The sequence below is a fragment of the Trichoplusia ni genome, assembly GCF_003590095.1.
Source record: "Trichoplusia ni isolate ovarian cell line Hi5 chromosome 15 unlocalized genomic scaffold, tn1 tig00000713_group14, whole genome shotgun sequence".
NCBI classification, from domain to species: domain Eukaryota; kingdom Metazoa; phylum Arthropoda; class Insecta; order Lepidoptera; family Noctuidae; genus Trichoplusia; species Trichoplusia ni.
The window spans coordinates 15,211-34,528 of record NW_020799734.1 but is presented as its reverse complement, the minus strand read 5'-3'; the positions used below and the strand labels follow the sequence as shown (position 1 = coordinate 34,528).

General features: G+C 38.0%; 5 protein-coding genes across 9 annotated transcripts; 3 read left to right on the top strand and 2 right to left on the bottom strand.

Annotated features, from left to right (window-relative positions):
* Nucleotides 1–16: 16 nt before the first annotated feature.
* On the top strand, nt 17–829 carry LOC113506428 (V-type proton ATPase 116 kDa subunit a-like; the record flags this gene model as incomplete). Its single annotated transcript, XM_026889280.1, has 2 exons — nt 17–226; nt 593–829. Coding segments are annotated over 2 exons (432 nt in total), but the record flags the coding sequence as incomplete, so codon positions are not given.
* A 256-nt stretch (nt 830–1,085) lies between these two features.
* Nucleotides 1,086–5,663, top strand: LOC113506431 (V-type proton ATPase 116 kDa subunit a-like). The gene is made up of 10 exons (XM_026889287.1): nt 1,086–1,216; nt 1,461–1,697; nt 1,911–2,023; nt 2,365–2,513; nt 2,816–2,952; nt 3,567–3,653; nt 3,923–4,048; nt 4,303–4,429; nt 4,623–4,755; nt 5,161–5,663. The coding sequence occupies exons 1-10, from the start codon at nt 1,118–1,120 to the stop codon at nt 5,258–5,260; spliced, it is 1,308 nt and encodes a 435-aa protein (XP_026745088.1). The 5' UTR covers nt 1,086–1,117; the 3' UTR covers nt 5,261–5,663.
* A 162-nt stretch (nt 5,664–5,825) lies between these two features.
* LOC113506430 (piggyBac transposable element-derived protein 4-like) lies at nt 5,826–9,516 on the top strand. 3 transcript variants are annotated; one of them, XM_026889284.1, is made up of 5 exons: nt 5,826–5,992; nt 6,824–7,297; nt 7,386–7,451; nt 7,542–7,628; nt 7,756–9,516. In XM_026889284.1, the coding sequence occupies exons 4-5, from the start codon at nt 7,564–7,566 to the stop codon at nt 9,458–9,460; spliced, it is 1,770 nt and encodes a 589-aa protein (XP_026745085.1). In that variant the 5' UTR covers nt 5,826–5,992; nt 6,824–7,297; nt 7,386–7,451; nt 7,542–7,563; the 3' UTR covers nt 9,461–9,516. The 3 variants fall into 3 exon arrangements, with proteins under 3 accessions (XP_026745085.1, XP_026745086.1, XP_026745087.1); XM_026889285.1 differs by lacking the exon at nt 6,824–7,297; XM_026889286.1 differs by lacking the exon at nt 6,824–7,297 and having other exon boundaries at nt 7,386–7,628.
* Nucleotides 9,517–12,259: 2,743 nt separating this feature from the next.
* Nucleotides 12,260–16,085, bottom strand: LOC113506429 (piggyBac transposable element-derived protein 4-like). Of its 3 annotated transcripts, XM_026889281.1 has the most exons (5): nt 15,816–16,085; nt 14,511–14,984; nt 14,357–14,422; nt 14,180–14,266; nt 12,260–14,039 (listed from the first exon to the last, which is right to left on the bottom strand). In XM_026889281.1, the coding sequence occupies exons 3-5, from the start codon at nt 14,417–14,419 to the stop codon at nt 12,324–12,326; spliced, it is 1,866 nt and encodes a 621-aa protein (XP_026745082.1). In that variant the 5' UTR covers nt 14,420–14,422; nt 14,511–14,984; nt 15,816–16,085; the 3' UTR covers nt 12,260–12,323. The 3 variants fall into 3 exon arrangements, with proteins under 3 accessions (XP_026745082.1, XP_026745084.1, XP_026745083.1); XM_026889283.1 differs by lacking the exon at nt 14,511–14,984; XM_026889282.1 differs by lacking the exon at nt 15,816–16,085 and having other exon boundaries at nt 14,511–15,019.
* Nucleotides 16,086–16,371: 286 nt separating this feature from the next.
* LOC113506432 lies at nt 16,372–19,100 on the bottom strand. The gene is made up of 5 exons (XM_026889288.1): nt 18,836–19,100; nt 18,562–18,753; nt 18,162–18,470; nt 17,642–17,771; nt 16,372–16,669 (listed from the first exon to the last, which is right to left on the bottom strand). The coding sequence occupies exons 1-5, from the start codon at nt 19,088–19,090 to the stop codon at nt 16,584–16,586; spliced, it is 972 nt and encodes a 323-aa protein (XP_026745089.1). The 5' UTR covers nt 19,091–19,100; the 3' UTR covers nt 16,372–16,583.
* Between the last annotated feature and the right edge of the window lie 218 nt (nt 19,101–19,318).

Below are 19,318 nucleotides of genomic sequence, written 5' to 3'. Positions count from 1 at the left end.
CCCTTCTTCCACAGGTATTGGGTCAGACCAGGACCACCGTCACCGCGTGTTGGTCGCCGCCGCTAAGAACATCAAGAACTGGTTCGTGAAGGTGCGCAAGATCAAGGCTATCTACCACACGCTGAACCTGTTCAACTTGGATGTCACGCAGAAGTGTCTCATCGCTGAGTGCTGGGTGCCCGCGCTGGACCTGGAGACTATACAGCTGGCTCTGAGGAGGGGAACGGTACGTTAAATGAAACATGTTTTGTTTCACTCGAGCTGTTTCATTTTCGCGCGTAATTTTAGTATGAAAATTTTGTGAAGTCTTTCAGCGCTTGTGTCTTATAGTATGATAGAATTTAAAGGATATCTGACTCCAATGCCCAACTTTTACATTTCATCATGCTCTAATGTTGATTTGTAGACCCTACGCAAGTGATGGGCATGTGTTATCCCCAGAAGCATGGCTGGCAATGTAACTTTGGGTGTGTTCATCATACTATTTTTTTTTAGTTTTTATTAATGTCTTATCAAATTTACTACTTGTCAGTCCTATTCATAAGAATAAGTTCCCTTAACGATCCTGCAATAATTTATCTTCCACCATCAGGAACGCAGCGGCAGCTCGGTGCCTCCGATCTTGAACCGCATGGAAACGCTCGAGGACCCGCCGACGTACAACCGTAACAACAAGTTCACGTCCGCCTTCCAGAACCTCATCTACGCTTATGGTGTGGCCACATACAGAGAAGTCAACCCTGGTATGTACATCATATATACATCAATCTTCATAGCTTTAGACAGAAAGGGGTGTCTCGTCAACAGTAATTAATGTCTCGGATTAATGGTAAAGAAAAGAACTGATTGTGGGGTTACTTATCAACGTACAGTATAAACAAGCTTAAAATCGTTTCGTCACTGATTTTAAGGGGTTGTATTGTTTTATTTCTTGTGTTTAATTTTTTTTTGGCCATTAGTCGTGTTCGTGTCTCAAAAGAGATAAGCGGAAGCTTTTAAGCTGGAGAAAAAAAAGTAATAATTTAGAAGTTTCCTTACCTTATCAACATACTACAACATGTTGGTCTCTCCCACAGCGGCCGTACACGATAATAACGTTCCCGTTCCTGTTCGGGTGATGTTCGGTGACCTCGGCCACGGCGCGCTCATGGCCGCCTTCGGCTTCTGGATGTGCTACAAGGAGAAGCCGCTGCAGGCCAAGAAGATCGACAGCGAGGTCAGTTTGCGTATAATCAACTAAGTTATAAACATATGGTATGGAGTAAAAAAGGCTTTGGACAAAAAAAACAATCATCAATTTTATTCTGGATCTATATTTTTAATTTATTTGCAAGACGTGCTCTTTGTTTCGTTTCTCCAATCTTTTAAATTGGTCTTAATTTTCAGTTGATATTTTTTCTCCTTTAATTATATTTTTTTTTATATTTATTTATGCAGCCAATGTTTATTAATGCCACCAGATCTGGAACATCTTCTTCGGCGGTCGCTACATCATTCTGCTCATGGGTCTGTTCTCAATGTACACGGGCATCATCTACAACGACATCTTCTCGAAGAGTCTGAACATCTTCGGCTCCTCGTGGCGCACCAACTACAACGAGTCCACGCTGCAGTCCAACAAGCTGCTGCAGCTCAACCCTGACTCCGACGACTACCTGCAGACCCCATACCCCTTCGGTATCGATCCTGTTTGGCAGGTCAGTAATGATATGATACCACTTAAATAACAATTTACATTGATTTGTGAAAACATCAGCGCTTAGTCGTAAACTTTCAATTTACCTAAAAACTCTACAAAACGTAGCAAATTCCTGAGGTTGTTTACTTTACCTTAATTCCTTATAAATGGCCATAAACCATTACTTTATGTACCGGTACTGGCGGATACTTATCATATTGTCTTGTTACAGCTGGCTGAAGCAAACAAGATTATCTTCATGAACGCGTACAAGATGAAGATCTCCATCATCATCGGCGTGTTCCACATGTTGTTTGGTGTCTCTCTGTCACTCTGGAACCACATGTGAGTACCAAGTACTTTGCTAATTGATTTCAATTTTTACAAAAATGTTCAATACTTACAGTCTTATCAAAGTACCTCCATAAAACTGGTCGGGGAACACGATAATTGTTTTGTACTCAATACTCAATACTCACTATACTTGTACCTAATAATCATTAGTAAAATTAAAGGATTTCTTCTTACGCCATTATGAATGGTAAAGTAGATGTCGAACAAGTCCTATCGAGTGAGAGATTATATATTTCAACAGCACTCACGAGTCTTGTTCGTTCTCGAATATTCCATAGTCAAAATTTATTTTCCGCCAACTTCCCGTATAAAAAATTGATATTTTTTTTCAGTTACTTCAAGCGTCGCATCAGCATCTACGTGGAGTTCATCCCTCAGATCATGTTCCTGACGCTGCTGTTCTTCTACATGGTGCTGCTCATGTTCATCAAGTGGACCTCGTACGGACCCACGCCCGGCAGCTTCGGTAGCAACGACCCTGGTAAGGACATTGCTACACTATATATGGCCTATACAATACACAGAATTCCATGCCCCAGTATAAAAATGTTGGCTTGTTACCTAAAAATATCAAACATTGCGGGAGATGAAAGGAACTGCGCCTTTTGCCAGTTAAAACAATGAGAATTAAAATGAGTTAATCCACAATATTCGTAAAAGTTTAATATTATTACAGCGAAGATAATACAGATGCAAGACCAAAGCATGCATACACAGAACCAGCCAAGTTACATGTGTTCTCTATATTACCATCAAACTAACACTTGTGTACAACTATGACAGAGATCGTGAAGACGAGTGCGTACTGCGCGCCCTCTATCCTGATCACGTTCATCAACATGATGCTGTTCAAGCACGACGCCAACACGCGCCCCGTTTGTGACGACGTCATGTACGCCGGACAGATGGGTCTGCAGAAGGTAATTATTATTATAATAACGGTTGTTTATACATTTAGTAGAGTAAGTAATATTATGTGTTAAACATTATTAAACAAATCAAATTTATTCGTTGAAGCTCTTCTGGACGTTAAATTTCAATGGTCATCATCGGCCTAGCCTTTTCCCAACTATGTTGGGGTCGGCTACCAGTCTAACCGGTTTCAGCTAAGTACCAGTGTTTTACAAGGACCGACGGCCTATCTGACCTCCTCAACCCAGTTACCTGGGCAATACGATACCCCTTGGTTAGACTGGTTGTCAGACTCTTCAAGCTTCTGACTACCTTGTAACGACTGTCAAAGAAGTAGGAATAACAGCCGGGACCCACAATTTAACGTGCCTTCCGAAACACGGAGGAACTCGTTATGACAAAGATAGTCACCCACCCCGGAACAACCGCGTCAAGCATAGCTTAACCTGTGATCGATTCACTTGTGGTTATAGCTTAGCCACGAGCTCCTCTCCTCACGTTAAATTTCAATGGTAAATAATTGAAATTACATATTATTATGAGTCATAGCAGTTTCTGTTGACAGTAGAATGTAAATGATACTGAGCTTTATTGTAATGATATCTGGGTTTATTTCCTTTAGTTCTTCGTGATCGTGGCTCTGATGTGCGTGCCGGTCATGCTGTTCGGCAAACCCTACTTCATCATGAAGGAGCAGAAGCAGAGGGCTGTAAGTACTATTCATTCGTATACTTGTAATACTTAACAAAAAAAACAGTTAAACCTATTTCGTTTTTTTTTCATAAATCTATCAGGTAATCTGACGGTCTCCTTACGTAATGACAAAAAATGTTTTTGGTAAAGCCTTTTTTATTAACTTGTCCTTCCTATTTTAATGCTCCCACATGGATAGCTGGCGGTAAGCAATTCTTTTAGTCAGTTATTTCTTTTCGTGTAATAACATGTGTTTACACAAGTAACACGTGTGTGGTGTCGCAGCGCCAAGGCCACGTGGCCGTGGAGGGCGCCGCGGAGAACGGGGCCGCGGCCGGGGCCGCCGCCGGGGCCGCCGCGCCCGCCCACGCGCAGCACGACGAGGACATCACCGAGGTCTTCATACACCAGGTATTACACTTATACCTACATCCTAACTGTTTTGTTTTCTAAGGCGACTATATCTTTACTATGAGTTCTTAAGCCTATTAATTGCCATTGTTCAAGCGCCTCTGCGCATCCTAACGTCAATGTAAGGCACAGGTCTTATTATTTTTGTCGAACAATTGTCCTTCCTTCATTATACTACAAAATTATAACTATTATAACAACTGTATCGATACAACTTTACCTTGTACAATGTGTAAGCATCCGGTGTGTCGCAGGGCATCCACACGATCGAGTACGTGTTGGGCAGCGTGTCGCACACGGCGTCGTACCTGCGCCTGTGGGCGCTGTCGCTGGCGCACGCGCAGCTGGCAGAGGTCGCCTGGAACATGCTGCTCAGGAAAGGTAAACACTACGTACGCTGCAACAGCTTACCGGCCATAACCAAAGAAAAGAGATGAATAAAAAAATCGTGATGATCAAGTTAAAAAACAAGTCAAGAAGATTAGTTTTTATTGAAATTTTGTTTATTACTAGTATTTCTTACAAATACGTCTTCAACCTGTATTTTTATTAATCCTGTGTTCCCCGCCGGCAGGTCTGATGTCGACGGACTTCCAGGGCGGCATCTTCCTGTACGTGGTGTTCGCGGGCTGGGCCGCCATCTCCGTGTCCATCCTCGTGCTCATGGAGGGTCTGTCCGCCTTCCTGCACACGCTGCGTCTGCACTGGTGCGTATACCTGCTACTGTATAACGTAACCTAAGCTATAGGAATACTTAAAAAAAAGGAATTTAATCGTTGTGTCGCGGGGGCTTTTACAAACATACAAATAACGTGCACAAAGACACCCAGCCTCAGAACAAGCATTCGTGGATCACACAAATGCTTGTCCGACGCGGGGATCGAACCCGCGACACGTCGCACACAGTGGATTTGGTGTGGTAACCTCAACCACTCTATGGTTAGGTAGGCTATCCGTGCAATCAGTCAAAATATAGCTTGTTTATTTAATACAACAAAAAAATAGTTTTAATAAGATTTAGAAACGAAACACTTGAAGAAATACAGATTATAATCAGGCAGTGGACTGTTTAAATATTGTAACAAAATTTAACACAACTATTTTCCACCCAGGGTTGAGTTCCAGAGCAAGTTCTACGCCGGCGAGGGTTATCTATTCCAACCCTTCTCGTTCGAAGTCATCCTCGACTCGGCAGGCCAGAGCGAAGAATAAACTAATCACAAAAACACTGTATACTGTTTTATCGCTAGAAATAATCAAACAAAATAATAAGAACGAATAACATCGGCAACTGTACTTTTATCTGAAAACATTAATATCATATGCGTAATAAATAGAGCAATTTTCTCACGAAAATAAAACGAATTTAAAATCGATGAAGAATTTCTGTTCGCCTTGTACAAGACCTGAGTATAGCGATGAAACAGTATATTCATAGTGAATTCTTAAGTAATTATGTACCCAAATTAATGTTTGTAGTCGATGTTAATGTCACAATATTATAGTGACTGCAGCTTGAGACCAAATATTTACTGGTCTTTGAATGTGCAATCATTCCATGCTATAAGTAAGAGTTCAATATATACGAGTTTCCTGTAGCGCCCTATGTATCCAATAAATTATATAATTATAAAAAAAGTTAACCTTTCGTGTGTTTTAGACGTGGATCCACGTTCGAAAAATCTTTACCCTCGTGTGCCTAAGCGTGGATCCACGTCCAAAACTAACAAACTTTTTAAATGCGATTTTGTTCTCTATTCTTTGGACTTTTGGGTAAATTTTTTTTTGCAACGAAAACGTACTGAATGAATCTGTCACGGGCGGCCATTAGACTGAATGGATTTCGTCATGGGAATGGGATCGACAAGTAAAAACAAGTGCATTCTGGTGACACGTGCGACCGGTGAAATTCCTTTTGTGTGATTCTCACGAAAATAAACAACTGTAAGTATTCTTGTCTATTTTGCTTTTGTTTATATTATGTAGAACATAAAACAATTGAAAATAAATGTATTATTAACTTGATTTGTGATATTTCTACGATCAAATCTCTCGCGATGTTTTTTCTGTCAATGTTTTGATTTTCTTATCGATTTATATTTGCATCTATCTTAAAAAAATGTCGTTATTATATATCATTATAAAGGAAATTTCATTAACTTTCGAATTGCATAAAGGTTTTAGTACATTTTTTATCAGAATATGAAAAATAATTGACATTTTCTAAGGTCATGCAAAATGCACGCACACATTCTCATAATAGGGCTTGCATTTACGTGACGCAGATGACGCAATCGAATGGCGTCATGTTACGTCAGTCTTGATGTTTTTGTACAGTATGTTGTTTTGTTTGAATCCATTGATATATTGAACTATATATTATAATTGCAGTGTAAACTGTATATAGCGACAATGAAATAAATTGCGCATTTTATGGCGTTATTGACACTTGTTATTAAATAAATGGAATGAGATGGAATGGAATGAAACGAGATGAAAAAAAACAATATTATTTTACTATTTCAATATTTTTTACTAATAAACGATACTATACATGCTCATGATATAAAAAAAAAAAAATAACTGGTGTTGTTAATCGATTTCGCTCACGTAAAACTACTAGCGTTTCATATGGTTTCGTCCAAGTTTTCGTAACTATTTTTCTGCACACGGTTTTTCTCGCGTATCTATCTTAACTTTATAATATTATAAAAGCGAAAGCAATAAATATCAGAAAGTATCAATAAGTCATTAGTGGTTTTCTCTTCTTTTTAGGAATTCATCATGGTTGTGGTCCTGGATCTTGACCGGTTTTTGCATAAACGCGACTATATTTCTTGCTATAAAGGAGAGTGTATGTGGCCATGGGAGGAAACCCATTTCTTGCGGGAAAATATTTGTCATATTTGCCACACGGAAGTTAATAACTCCATAAGGCACTTCCGTGTCATCATGAGTAGAAATACAATTCGTCGGCTTCTACTATCAAATTTTTTCTGGTGCAAATGTGGTTATAGTGTATATGATCACTATCCCCCAGACGAATGTTGCTCATAAATTCTTAATTTTAATTTGATTCTTTTTTTAAATTCATTGATCAGATCATTCCAAGAAGAATATGTTTTTATTTTCAAAAATAAAATTGATTTCTTAATCAAATTAACTCATTTTCTCTACGTGGACACAAGAAGGTACTAGGCAAGATCTACGTCGTCCAATAAACTATTAAATGGCATAATTGACTAACTGGTACAGATTTTTTTTTTTATTTCTTTCATTCTGTCATCATTGAAATAAATAAATAAATAAAAAACTAATCTATCCTAAATAACCGTAGGTAATGGAGCCAGACCGAATTATTGACGACGTCGGGCTTCCCGAAGCCAGCACTTCAAAAAGTGTGGTATGCTGCTAATAAATATTTGTATCAAATATTTTTGTTAATCAGGGAATTCTAACAAGTAAATATTTTTTTCAATTTTCATCTTTGTAGGGTACCGGAAGACATTTTCCCGATGACGACGATTATGATTGGCAGCCTAATCAAAGGCCTCATGACCTTGATATGTCTTATTCCGAGGTAGATATTTAACAATTTTTTTTTACTTTTTATTTTTAGAGTTTTGCACGCATTCTCCCTCTGATTAATTATAAATGAATATGATTATATTTGTCACATTATCAAAAAGAATTATCATAAATGGCAGGCCATTAGGCGAGGAGCTAAGAGTGGATTCGGGCAGTGAGGAAGAGGAGGAACCTATGTCGCTGGAGGAGCTTCGAGCTATCCTGGAAGAGACAGCCGAAGATGTTGAGGAAGATCCCGAAGAACACGAGAGGCTGTCTGAATCTTTCAATTGGTCAAGCGATTATAGTACATTTAGAGGTCAACCGGAAGTTTATTCCCAGGCAGGCGAGCGAGGTCCCAATATTAAGGAAACAGATCCTCTGAAGCTATTCACTCATGTTTGGGATCACGATATAATGAACAGTATTGTGGCACAGACCAACGAGTATGCCTGGCAAACGATAGCGCAAGCATCCGAGTTACCGGACGGTATCTCGGCGCATTCTCGATTAAATGATTGGGTAGAAACCACTACTGATGAGCTGTACAAGCTCTTTGCGGTGATGATTTTTATGTCGCTGATGGTCGCAGGACGTGTGAGTGAATACTGGAGCACGGGTACCCTGGCCATGCCAGGTTTTCGTAAACTTATGAGTATAAAACGGTACTGGCTACTCATGCGTTTCCTGCACTTTGTCGATAACAATACTATCAGTGTTCATGGTTCCGATCGTAAAGTTGCTAAGATACAACCCATCATTGACCATTGTAATAAAAAGTTTAATAGCATGTACACGCCTCGCAGAGAAATAAGCATTGACGAATCGTTGCTGCTTTTTAAAGGACGCTTGAGTTGGATTCAGTGTATCCGTACAAAAGCAGCACGGTTTGGTATCAAATTTTATGAACTTTGCGAGGCGGTTACAGGCTATTTGCTCAAATTTGAGGTTTACACGGGAAAAAAATATCCACAGACAGGGGACTCTGCGGAGGACTCCTTGTATGGCTTTACGAGCGCAAGTGCGAAAGTGGTGCTAAGGCTCATGCAAAGATTCCTCAACAAAGGTCACTGTCTTGTAATGGATAACTTTTATAATTCAGTTACTTTGACACGATTTTTAAAGTTGAATAAGACCGATGTCATCGGAACTCTGAACAGGCGAAGAATGGGGACACCGAGGGACATACAAATTCTCAACGAAAGGAAACTTCAAAAAGCAGCAGTGGTAAGTAGACACTGTGGTGACGTATCTGTCTTATCCTGGAAAGACGTTAAATTAGTAACCACAGTGTCGACTTACCACAATGCGGACATGTTGCCTGGAAGAAGAGCAGGACAACAAATATTGAAGCCTGTGGTTGTGCACGACTACAATAAGTACATGGGCGGTGTAGATTTAAAAGATCAAATGCTGTCCATGTACTTAATGGAACGCAAAAGGGGGATGAAATGGTACTTGAAAGTGTTCAAACGGCTAATAAATGTTAGCATTTTGAACATTTTTATCATACATCGCGAGAACAGCACAAATCCCCTCAGCCACAGGCAATTCAGATATAAATTGGCGGAGCAACTGGCTCAGAAATACCCAAATTTGACCTTATCTCGGCTAATAAATCCTCCTGCTCTTCTCCGCTTAGATGGTGATAATCACTTTCCAATCTATGCAGATTCTTTAGAAGATCGAGCGGGGAGCAAAAGAAACAAAATTAAAAGAAACCGCTGCGTTCGTTGCTCCTTAAAAAAAATACGGAAAGAAGTTAACACCGTTTGCCAGAAGTGTCAGAAGTTCCTTTGTCTCGGTCAATGTTGGATTGAATACCACACTCTCGAAAATTTATAAAATTTTGTCGCTAATGTAGGTATAACTAACATCGTGCCACAAAAAAACCCGACTACGGAAAAAAGCATCTGAAAAGTATGAAACAAGAATATATTCCAGAATCAACGAAATACGGTATAGTGAGCATCTCCAGGTTATGGCCGTATTCGCATGCCGTTATGATTTATGCGTGCTTATTTAAGTGCTTACAATGGCATGCGACTACGGCCATAACCTGGAGATGCTCACTACCGTATTTCGTTGATTCTGGAATATATTCTTGTTTCATACTTTTCAGATGCTTTTTTCCGTAGTCGGGTTTTAGTTTTTATAACTTTTATTTTTATTTTTCTCTTTTTGGTGGCTTGTGACAATTACTCAAACTTCACGTTCAGGACAAATACCGTGTCTAGAGCATTTCCAAATAATACGGTCAACACACAAGAGATGGCGCTAGCAGGTCGAACAATTTCTAATTATTCAATCTTTGCTATTTTATTTTTTATTTATTTTAAGTAATATTTGTAATGCCAAATGGTATTTCAATACTCATTGAATCAAAACTAATGCAAGTACGTTATTTGTGAAGAAATCAATTTATTTAGTGCAACTTTTTCTGTCTCATCGGCTTTTTTTTTAAAGTAGCCTATTTTTTATAGAAAAAACTAGCCTATGACACTCCTGGTGTTAAGACGAATCAATCGACACCTCATTTGTCAAAATCTGATGAGTACTTTTTGAGCTACGGTCTAACAACCGATTCAGATACATACATACATACATAGGGTGTCAAACTCATTACCCTTCCTTTTTCCGTAAAGTGGTCATTTTTATTCTATGGTTATTGTCATTATTTAGAAAATTATCCTTTTCCTAGAAATTTTTCCTTTATTTTTATTGTCTTTTTAAGTATTTTTGTTTCCATTGCTTCAATTATAAATTTTGCAAGATCAGATTTTGAATAGAAGGAGGCGACGTAAATTATAATTGATCTTGAAAAATTCAGAAGGAATGGAAACGAAAAGATTTAAAAAGACAATAAAAAGAAAAAAGAAAGGAAATTTTTTTAGATTAAAATAAACCAATTAATTTTTTTTTATTTGTAACTAATTATAAGGAACAACTTTTAATGTTTGTTAATAATTTAATAAATAAAAAGATACAATTTTGTACACGTTTTTTATTTCTAATCCAGCATTAAAGATTTTTCAACAATCAAAAATAAACATCCTGTATCACCGGTCTATGTTATGGCGCGAAATTTAAAATGCTTACACACACATACAAAGGAACGCTCGCCGCTTCCTCGCGCCATTTCATTTCGGCCGTGCATACGACGGTAATTATTACGAGCGTGGGTCAATCACACGAAAGGTTAAAACTTACAAAAACTTGGGATTAAATAAAAAATCTTTATTAACTATGAAAATACAAAAGGAAAATGATTTATTTGTAATCTGTACCCTTGATGTTGTAGTAAATAAATCTGATTGACTTTCACGTTACTTTTAATTACCTACTCAGGATTAACCTTTCGTGTGATTGACCCACGCTCGTAATAATTACCGTCGTATGCACGGCCGAAATGAAATGGCGCGAGGAAGCGGCGAGCGTTCCTTTGTATGTGTGTGTAAGCATTTTAAATTTCGCGCCATAACATAGACCGGTGATACAGGATGTTTATTTTTGATTGTTGAAAAATCTTTAATGCTGGATTAGAAATAAAAAACGTGTACAAAATTGTATCTTTTTATTTATTAAATTATTAACAAACATTAAAAGTTGTTCCTTATAATTAGTTACAAATAAAAAAAAATTAATTGGTTTATTTTAATCTAAAAAAATTTCCTTTCTTTTTTCTTTTTATTGTCTTTTTAAATCTTTTCGTTTCCATTCCTTCTGAATTTTTCAAGATCAATTATAATTTACGTCGCCTCCTTCTATTCAAAATCTGATCTTGCAAAATTTATAATTGAAGCAATGGAAACAAAAATACTTAAAAAGACAATAAAAATAAAGGAAAAATTTCTAGGAAAAGGATAATTTTCTAAATAATGACAATAACCATAGAATAAAAATGACCACTTTACGGAAAAAGGAAGGGTAATGAGTTTGACACCCTATGTATGTATGTATGTATCTGAATCGGTTGTTAGACCGTAGCTCAAAAAGTACTCATCAGATTTTGACAAATGAGGTGTCGATTGATTCGTCTTAACACCAGGAGTGTCATAGGCTAGTTTTTTCTATAAAAAATAGGCTACTTTAAAAAAAAAGCCGATGAGACAGAAAAAGTTGCACTAAATAAATTGATTTCTTCACAAATAACGTACTTGCATTAGTTTTGATTCAATGAGTATTGAAATACCATTTGGCATTACAAATATTACTTAAAATAAATAAAAAATAAAATAGCAAAGATTGAATAATTAGAAATTGTTCGACCTGCTAGCGCCATCTCTTGTGTGTTGACCGTATTATTTGGAAATGCTCTAGACACGGTATTTGTCCTGAACGTGAAGTTTGAGTAATTGTCACAAGCCACCAAAAAGAGAAAAATAAAAATAAAAGTTATAAAAACTAAAACCCGACTACGGAAAAAAGCATCTGAAAAGTATGAAACAAGAATATATTCCAGAATCAACGAAATACGGTAGTGAGCATCTCCAGGTTATGGCCGTAGTCGCATGCCATTGTAAGCACTTAAATAAGCACGCATAAATCATAACGGCATGCGAATACGGCCATAACCTGGAGATGCTCACTATACCGTATTTCGTTGATTCTGGAATATATTCTTGTTTCATACTTTTCAGATGCTTTTTTCCGTAGTCGGGTTTTTTTGTGGCACGATGTTAGTTATACCTACATTAGCGACAAAATTTTATAAATTTTCGAGAGTGTGGTATTCAATCCAACATTGACCGAGACAAAGGAACTTCTGACACTTCTGGCAAACGGTGTTAACTTCTTTCCGTATTTTTTTTAAGGAGCAACGAACGCAGCGGTTTCTTTTAATTTTGTTTCTTTTGCTCCCCGCTCGATCTTCTAAAGAATCTGCATAGATTGGAAAGTGATTATCACCATCTAAGCGGAGAAGAGCAGGAGGATTTATTAGCCGAGATAAGGTCAAATTTGGGTATTTCTGAGCCAGTTGCTCCGCCAATTTATATCTGAATTGCCTGTGGCTGAGGGGATTTGTGCTGTTCTCGCGATGTATGATAAAAATGTTCAAAATGCTAACATTTATTAGCCGTTTGAACACTTTCAAGTACCATTTCATCCCCCTTTTGCGTTCCATTAAGTACATGGACAGCATTTGATCTTTTAAATCTACACCGCCCATGTACTTATTGTAGTCGTGCACAACCACAGGCTTCAATATTTGTTGTCCTGCTCTTCTTCCAGGCAACATGTCCGCATTGTGGTAAGTCGACACTGTGGTTACTAATTTAACGTCTTTCCAGGATAAGACAGATACGTCACCACAGTGTCTACTTACCACTGCTGCTTTTTGAAGTTTCCTTTCGTTGAGAATTTGTATGTCCCTCGGTGTCCCCATTCTTCGCCTGTTCAGAGTTCCGATGACATCGGTCTTATTCAACTTTAAAAATCGTGTCAAAGTAACTGAATTATAAAAGTTATCCATTACAAGACAGTGACCTTTGTTGAGGAATCTTTGCATGAGCCTTAGCACCACTTTCGCACTTGCGCTCGTAAAGCCATACAAGGAGTCCTCCGCAGAGTCCCCTGTCTGTGGATATTTTTTTCCCGTGTAAACCTCAAATTTGAGCAAATAGCCTGTAACCGCCTCGCAAAGTTCATAAAATTTGATACCAAACCGTGCTGCTTTTGTACGGATACACTGAATCCAACTCAAGCGTCCTTTAAAAAGCAGCAACGATTCGTCAATGCTTATTTCTCTGCGAGGCGTGTACATGCTATTAAACTTTTTATTACAATGGTCAATGATGGGTTGTATCTTAGCAACTTTACGATCGGAACCATGAACACTGATAGTATTGTTATCGACAAAGTGCAGGAAACGCATGAGTAGCCAGTACCGTTTTATACTCATAAGTTTACGAAAACCTGGCATGGCCAGGGTACCCGTGCTCCAGTATTCACTCACACGTCCTGCGACCATCAGCGACATAAAAATCATCACCGCAAAGAGCTTGTACAGCTCATCAGTAGTGGTTTCTACCCAATCATTTAATCGAGAATGCGCCGAGATACCGTCCGGTAACTCGGATGCTTGCGCTATCGTTTGCCAGGCATACTCGTTGGTCTGTGCCACAATACTGTTCATTATATCGTGATCCCAAACATGAGTGAATAGCTTCAGAGGATCTGTTTCCTTAATATTGGGACCTCGCTCGCCTGCCTGGGAATAAACTTCCGGTTGACCTCTAAATGTACTATAATCGCTTGACCAATTGAAAGATTCAGACAGCCTCTCGTGTTCTTCGGGATCTTCCTCAACATCTTCGGCTGTCTCTTCCAGGATAGCTCGAAGCTCCTCCAGCGACATAGGTTCCTCCTCTTCCTCACTGCCCGAATCCACTCTTAGCTCCTCGCCTAATGGCCCACTGAGTATCTACAAGAGTAAATTGCCATTTATGATAATTCTTTTTGATAATGTGACAAATATAATCATATTCATTTATAATTAATCAGAGGGAGAATGCGTGCAAAACTCTAAAAATAAAAAGTAAAAAAAAATTGTTAAATATCTACCTCGGAATAAGACATATCAAGGTCATGAGGCCTTTGATTAGGCTGCCAATCATAATCGTCGTCATCGGGAAAATGTCTTCCGGTACCCTACAAAGATGAAAATTGAAAAAAATATTTACTTGTTAGAATTCCCTGATTAACAAAAATATTTGATACAAATATTTATTAGCAGCATACCACACTTTTTGAAGTGCTGGCTTCGGGAAGCCCGACGTCGTCAATAATTCGGTCTGGCTCCATTACCTACGGTTATTTAGGATAGATTAGTTTTTTATTTATTTATTTATTTCAATGATGACAGAATGAAAGAAATAAAAAAAAAAATCTGTACCAGTTAGTCAATTATGCCATTTAATAGTTTATTGGACGACGTAGATCTTGCCTAGTACCTTCTTGTGTCCACGTAGAGAAAATGAGTTAATTTGATTAAGAAATCAATTTTATTTTTGAAAATAAAAACATATTCTTCTTGGAATGATCTGATCAATGAATTTAAAAAAAGAATCAAATTAAAATTAAGAATTTATGAGCAACATTCGTCTGGGGGATAGTGATCATATACACTATAACCACATTTGCACCAGAAAAAATTTGATAGTAGAAGCCGACGAATTGTATTTCTACTCATGATGACACGGAAGTGCCTTATGGAGTTATTAACTTCCGTGTGGCAAATATGACAAATATTTTCCCGCAAGAAATGGGTTTCCTCCCATGGCCACATACACTCTCCTTTATAGCAAGAAATATAGTCGCGTTTATGCAAAAACCGGTCAAGATCCAGGACCACAACCATGATGAATTCCTAAAAAGAAGAGAAAACCACTAATGACTTATTGATACTTTCTGATATTTATTGCTTTCGCTTTTATAATATTATAAAGTTAAGATAGATACGCGAGAAAAACCGTGTGCAGAAAAATAGTTACGAAAACTTGGACGAAACCATATGAAACGCTAGTAGTTTTACGTGAGCGAAATCGATTAACAACACCAGTTATTTTTTTTTTTTTATATCATGAGCATGTATAGTATCGTTTATTAGTAAAAAATATTGAAATAGTAAAATAATATTGTTTTTTTTCATCTCGTTTCATTCCATTCCATCTCATTCCATTTATTTAATAACAAGTGTCAATAACGCCATAAAATGCGCAATTTATTTCATTGTCGCTATATACAGTTTACACTGCAATTATAATATATAGTTCAATATATCAATGGATTCAAACAAAACAACATACTGTACAAAAACATCAAGACTGACGTAACATGACGCCATTCGATTGCGTCATCTGCGTCACGTAAATGCAAGCCCTATTATGAGAATGTGTGCGTGCATTTTGCATGACCTTAGAAAATGTCAATTATTTTTCATATTCTGATAAAAAATGTACTAAAACCTTTATGCAATTCGAAAGTTAATGAAATTTCCTTTATAATGATATATAATAACGACATTTTTTTAAGATAGATGCAAATATAAATCGATAAGAAAATCAAAACATTGACAGAAAAAACATCGCGAGAGATTTGATCGTAGAAATATCACAAATCAAGTTAATAATACATTTATTTTCAATTGTTTTATGTTCTACATAATATAAACAAAAGCAAAATAGACAAGAATACTTACAGTTGTTTATTTTCGTGAGAATCACACAAAAGGAATTTCACCGGTCGCACGTGTCACCAGAATGCACTTGTTTTTACTTGTCGATCCCATTCCCATGACGAAATCCATTCAGTCTAATGGCCGCCCGTGACAGATTCATTCAGTACGTTTTCGTTGCAAAAAAAAATTTACCCAAAAGTCCAAAGAATAGAGAACAAAATCGCATTTAAAAAGTTTGTTAGTTTTGGACGTGGATCCACGCTTAGGCACACGAGGGTAAAGATTTTTCGAACGTGGATCCACGTCTAAAACACACGAAAGGATAAAAGTGTGAACGGCCACTCTTCGTGTTACCCAGTATAAGATCCAATTGTTGTACTTAAAATATTTTATATGTCGAACTTTTTATTCCGAGACTCAATGATACGATTTTAAATGTGATTAATGCAGTATTGCGATTTAAGTTACAATTTTGAGTGAATTACTGATCAATATTTTTTATGTGAACTCCCAAGTAAAGCAATAGATGTAATCTGCAGTTGTAACAATGTAATTGTTATCCGAAACGTATATTGTATGTGTCAGACGCTCTCTGTATTATTACTGATTGTCATTCCAGTCAATGTTTCAAGTTAGAACCTCGCTGAGTGTCACGTAGCATGTAGATTTACGGTGATGATTAAAGGTTTTAGTAGCATTACATATTTTTGTTTCATTTTAAATCTACGGAAAGAGTAATTTGAAAATACTGGTATCGTAACGGTTACAACAGATTCAGTTTCCACATGTTTAGTCGTATTCAGCGCCAATAGTAATGCTGATGTCGCCGGGAAGCACGTTTGTCTTGTGATACCATCTATTCGTGTCCACCACCACTGAAATTGGAAGACAATGGATAAAAATATCAGCTTAATATTTATAGGACTTATAAATATAAAATTTTGGAAGTAACAGATAAAAAATAATGGTTTCTTAGGTTTACGCGAATGTTAGACATTGAAATGAAACTACTTTTACGGATTTTATCGCGGTTTAATTTTTTATTTTAGTTCCCGACGTTTCGAAACCTTTGCAGATGTCATGGTCACGGGCAGACTGAGATGGCGTTCGTCTTGACAGAAGATGTTGCTCGTTCTACCTTCATATTTTAATTAATTATTTGTGGTCCGACCTACGCTAGTATGAGCTCACTGTGTCTTGATGTCTTGCAGCGCTGCTCTTGGGTTTGGTCTTGAGTTTATTTATTATTGGATCCCAAGTAGGTGGTATCTTCCAGCCATCTTCTCTATTGAAATTAGAGTGTTTTTTAATCTCAATAGCCTCGCGAAACATCCTAGGTCGGAATTTGGATTCTTTAGCGAGGATCTGTGGTTGGTCAAATCTAATATAATGGCTGGAACTGGTGTTTGACGTCAGCTATGTGTTCTTTCACGCGGGTCCCTATGCTTCGTTTGGTTTGACCGATGTAAGAGAGGCCGCAGTTACAATCTAGATTGTATACTCCTGCATCTTGTAGAGGTATGTGACACTTGACGGATGTTTAGGACTGGCTAATCTTCTTGGGCGGCTTGAAGTATGTTTTAATTGAAGCTCGCTTCAGGATGTAACCAAACTTGTCAGTGACTCCTCTGATATATGGTAGTACAGCAAGCAAACGATCAGCAGTGGCTGGCTTCACTCGGTTTCTGTGACGGGGCCATGGAACTTGGAGCTTGTTGTCTCGCTGTACTTGCTTGACGTCAAAAATTAACCGCGATAAAATCCGTAAAAGTAGTTTCATTTCAAAAAATAAATTAAATATATATCCCTAATATTAGTCTTAAAATAAAGAACAAAGAACCACTCACAGATTTCGGAGGGCGCTACAGTGAAGGTGATCCACCGACACTGGTAGAGGCACTCGGGCGGCGGCGCCAGCTGCCACTGCTTGTGGCCGCGCACCTGCGCCTGCCACGACATGTGCTTCACTGAGTCCACCTGTAATGGATATCATTCTGTATAATAAGTCAAGTACACAATATAATTACTGCCTAAAGTGTAGAACTTTTTAGTACCTAGTTCTTCGTTAATTGTTAGCGACGGAAAAGTATATTGGTCCTTAAGGTTTGAGAATTTGGTGGCATCACCATTTGACGTGGACTTGAGAGATGTGAGCTTAACGAAACTGCCAGATCAAATGGTTAATTAGCACATACCTTACTATTTTCAAAAAAAGTCTATCGAATTTGTTTCTTACGTACCCCGTAATTTCTAGCTAAAACTCCGACTCGGGCAGCTGAAGAGGTACGGAGTAGTTTTAGTCGGTGAAAGTCGTTAAGAATTCGAGTGATAAGCTTTTCACTCCGAAAAAATATGACATCAACTTACGTGCATATGCGCGCCTTGACCCGGACCTCCCATGAAGATCCAGTCCACCATATCACTCTCAGCCGTCTTTGGCAAAAAGTACGGGCGATTGTAGAAGGTCCGTAGTTTTCTGGTCTCCTCATCGTAGCATGTGCTCCAACCTACGTACCACGGCTTGCCAGACAGGTTGGCCCTCGTTTCATCCATACTGAACACTTCGTTAAGCGAGTTCAGACCTGATTTGTAAGCGAAGTAGAAGCAGTCATTGATTTGCTTTCCCATGCTTTTGCCGTCGCGATAGAAGTCAGCAAAGAACTTGAAATCGAATTCCTATAAAAAAGAAAATGAGGTAAAATATCAGACTTAACTTAAACATGGTGAGGTTCTATTGCTAAATAGAACTTAACACGAAGGTACTTACCTCTAATGCTCTCCATCCGTTTGTGGCATCGGTGACTATAACCGGAGTGGTGCTATACGCGTACTTTTCTTCAAATTCCTCAGCTGTAGTGTTTGCGATCCGCACTACGTCATCAACTCCCGCACACATAGAGCAATCTTCCGGTGGACGGAAAACTGATTTCGAGAATGATGGCAATTCCAAGATGCAGTTCTGTAAAATCAAATAAATATAGATTTGCTTTCCACCTTGCTATTAAACACAAAAGTTCACTCTCTTCTTACTAACTACTTACTCTATTTCCAAGAAGTTCTTTATGAACCCATCGTGCACTGAGTAGCATCACACCAACAAGGACTGCTGCTAGCGATACATAAACCGTTGATTTTCGCCGCAAAACATTACTTTCACTACTTTTGGGGATATCAAGCTGACTTATGTATGAACTACTCAATTTCAAACTATCAATTTTACTGAGGATCTTTAACACTTTCAGCTCAGCAGTTTTATAGGTTTTTGCACAAGATTTTGGACGAACGGACTGACTCATTGTGATCGGTTCCAAAGTTCTAGATCAACTGAAAGGGTTGCGACGCCCTCAAAGGATTTTTATAGGGTCGAAATTATTTAGCGCTTGAACAGCAGTGTCCAGAAGTTTACGGAGCTTAAAATACCGCAATATTTATAGAGCTCTTTTGTATAAATACAAAAAGAGGTCTTGTATAAAGACAAAAAGTGGTCTTGTTTGGATGGAAGTTAATATTTTATGGAAGGTTCT

Coding starts and splice junctions, on each gene's coding strand:
- LOC113506429 (XM_026889281.1), bottom strand. CDS start 14,419: ATGGAGCCAGACCGAATTATTGACGACGTCGGGCTTCCCGAAGCCAGC. Junction 14,267..14,356: donor CCAGCACTTCAAAAAGTGTG/GTATGCTGCTAA, acceptor TCATCTTTGTAG/GGTACCGGAAGACATTTTCC. Junction 14,040..14,179: donor TTGATATGTCTTATTCCGAG/GTAGATATTTAA, acceptor TTACTCTTGTAG/ATACTCAGTGGGCCATTAGG.
- LOC113506430 (XM_026889285.1), top strand. CDS start 7,564: ATGACGACGATTATGATTGGCAGCCTAATCAAAGGCCTCATGACCTTG. Junction 7,629..7,755: donor TTGATATGTCTTATTCCGAG/GTAGATATTTAA, acceptor CATAAATGGCAG/GCCATTAGGCGAGGAGCTAA.
- LOC113506431 (XM_026889287.1), top strand. CDS start 1,118: ATGTTCGGTGACCTCGGCCACGGCGCGCTCATGGCCGCCTTCGGCTTC. Junction 2,514..2,815: donor CTTCGGTAGCAACGACCCTG/GTAAGGACATTG, acceptor CAACTATGACAG/AGATCGTGAAGACGAGTGCG. Junction 4,430..4,622: donor GAACATGCTGCTCAGGAAAG/GTAAACACTACG, acceptor CCCCGCCGGCAG/GTCTGATGTCGACGGACTTC.
- LOC113506432 (XM_026889288.1), bottom strand. CDS start 19,090: ATGAGTCAGTCCGTTCGTCCAAAATCTTGTGCAAAAACCTATAAAACT. Junction 18,754..18,835: donor AAGAACTTCTTGGAAATAGA/GTAAGTAGTTAG, acceptor TTGATTTTACAG/AACTGCATCTTGGAATTGCC. Junction 17,772..18,161: donor GTCAAGGCGCGCATATGCAC/GTAAGTTGATGT, acceptor TATCCATTACAG/GTGGACTCAGTGAAGCACAT.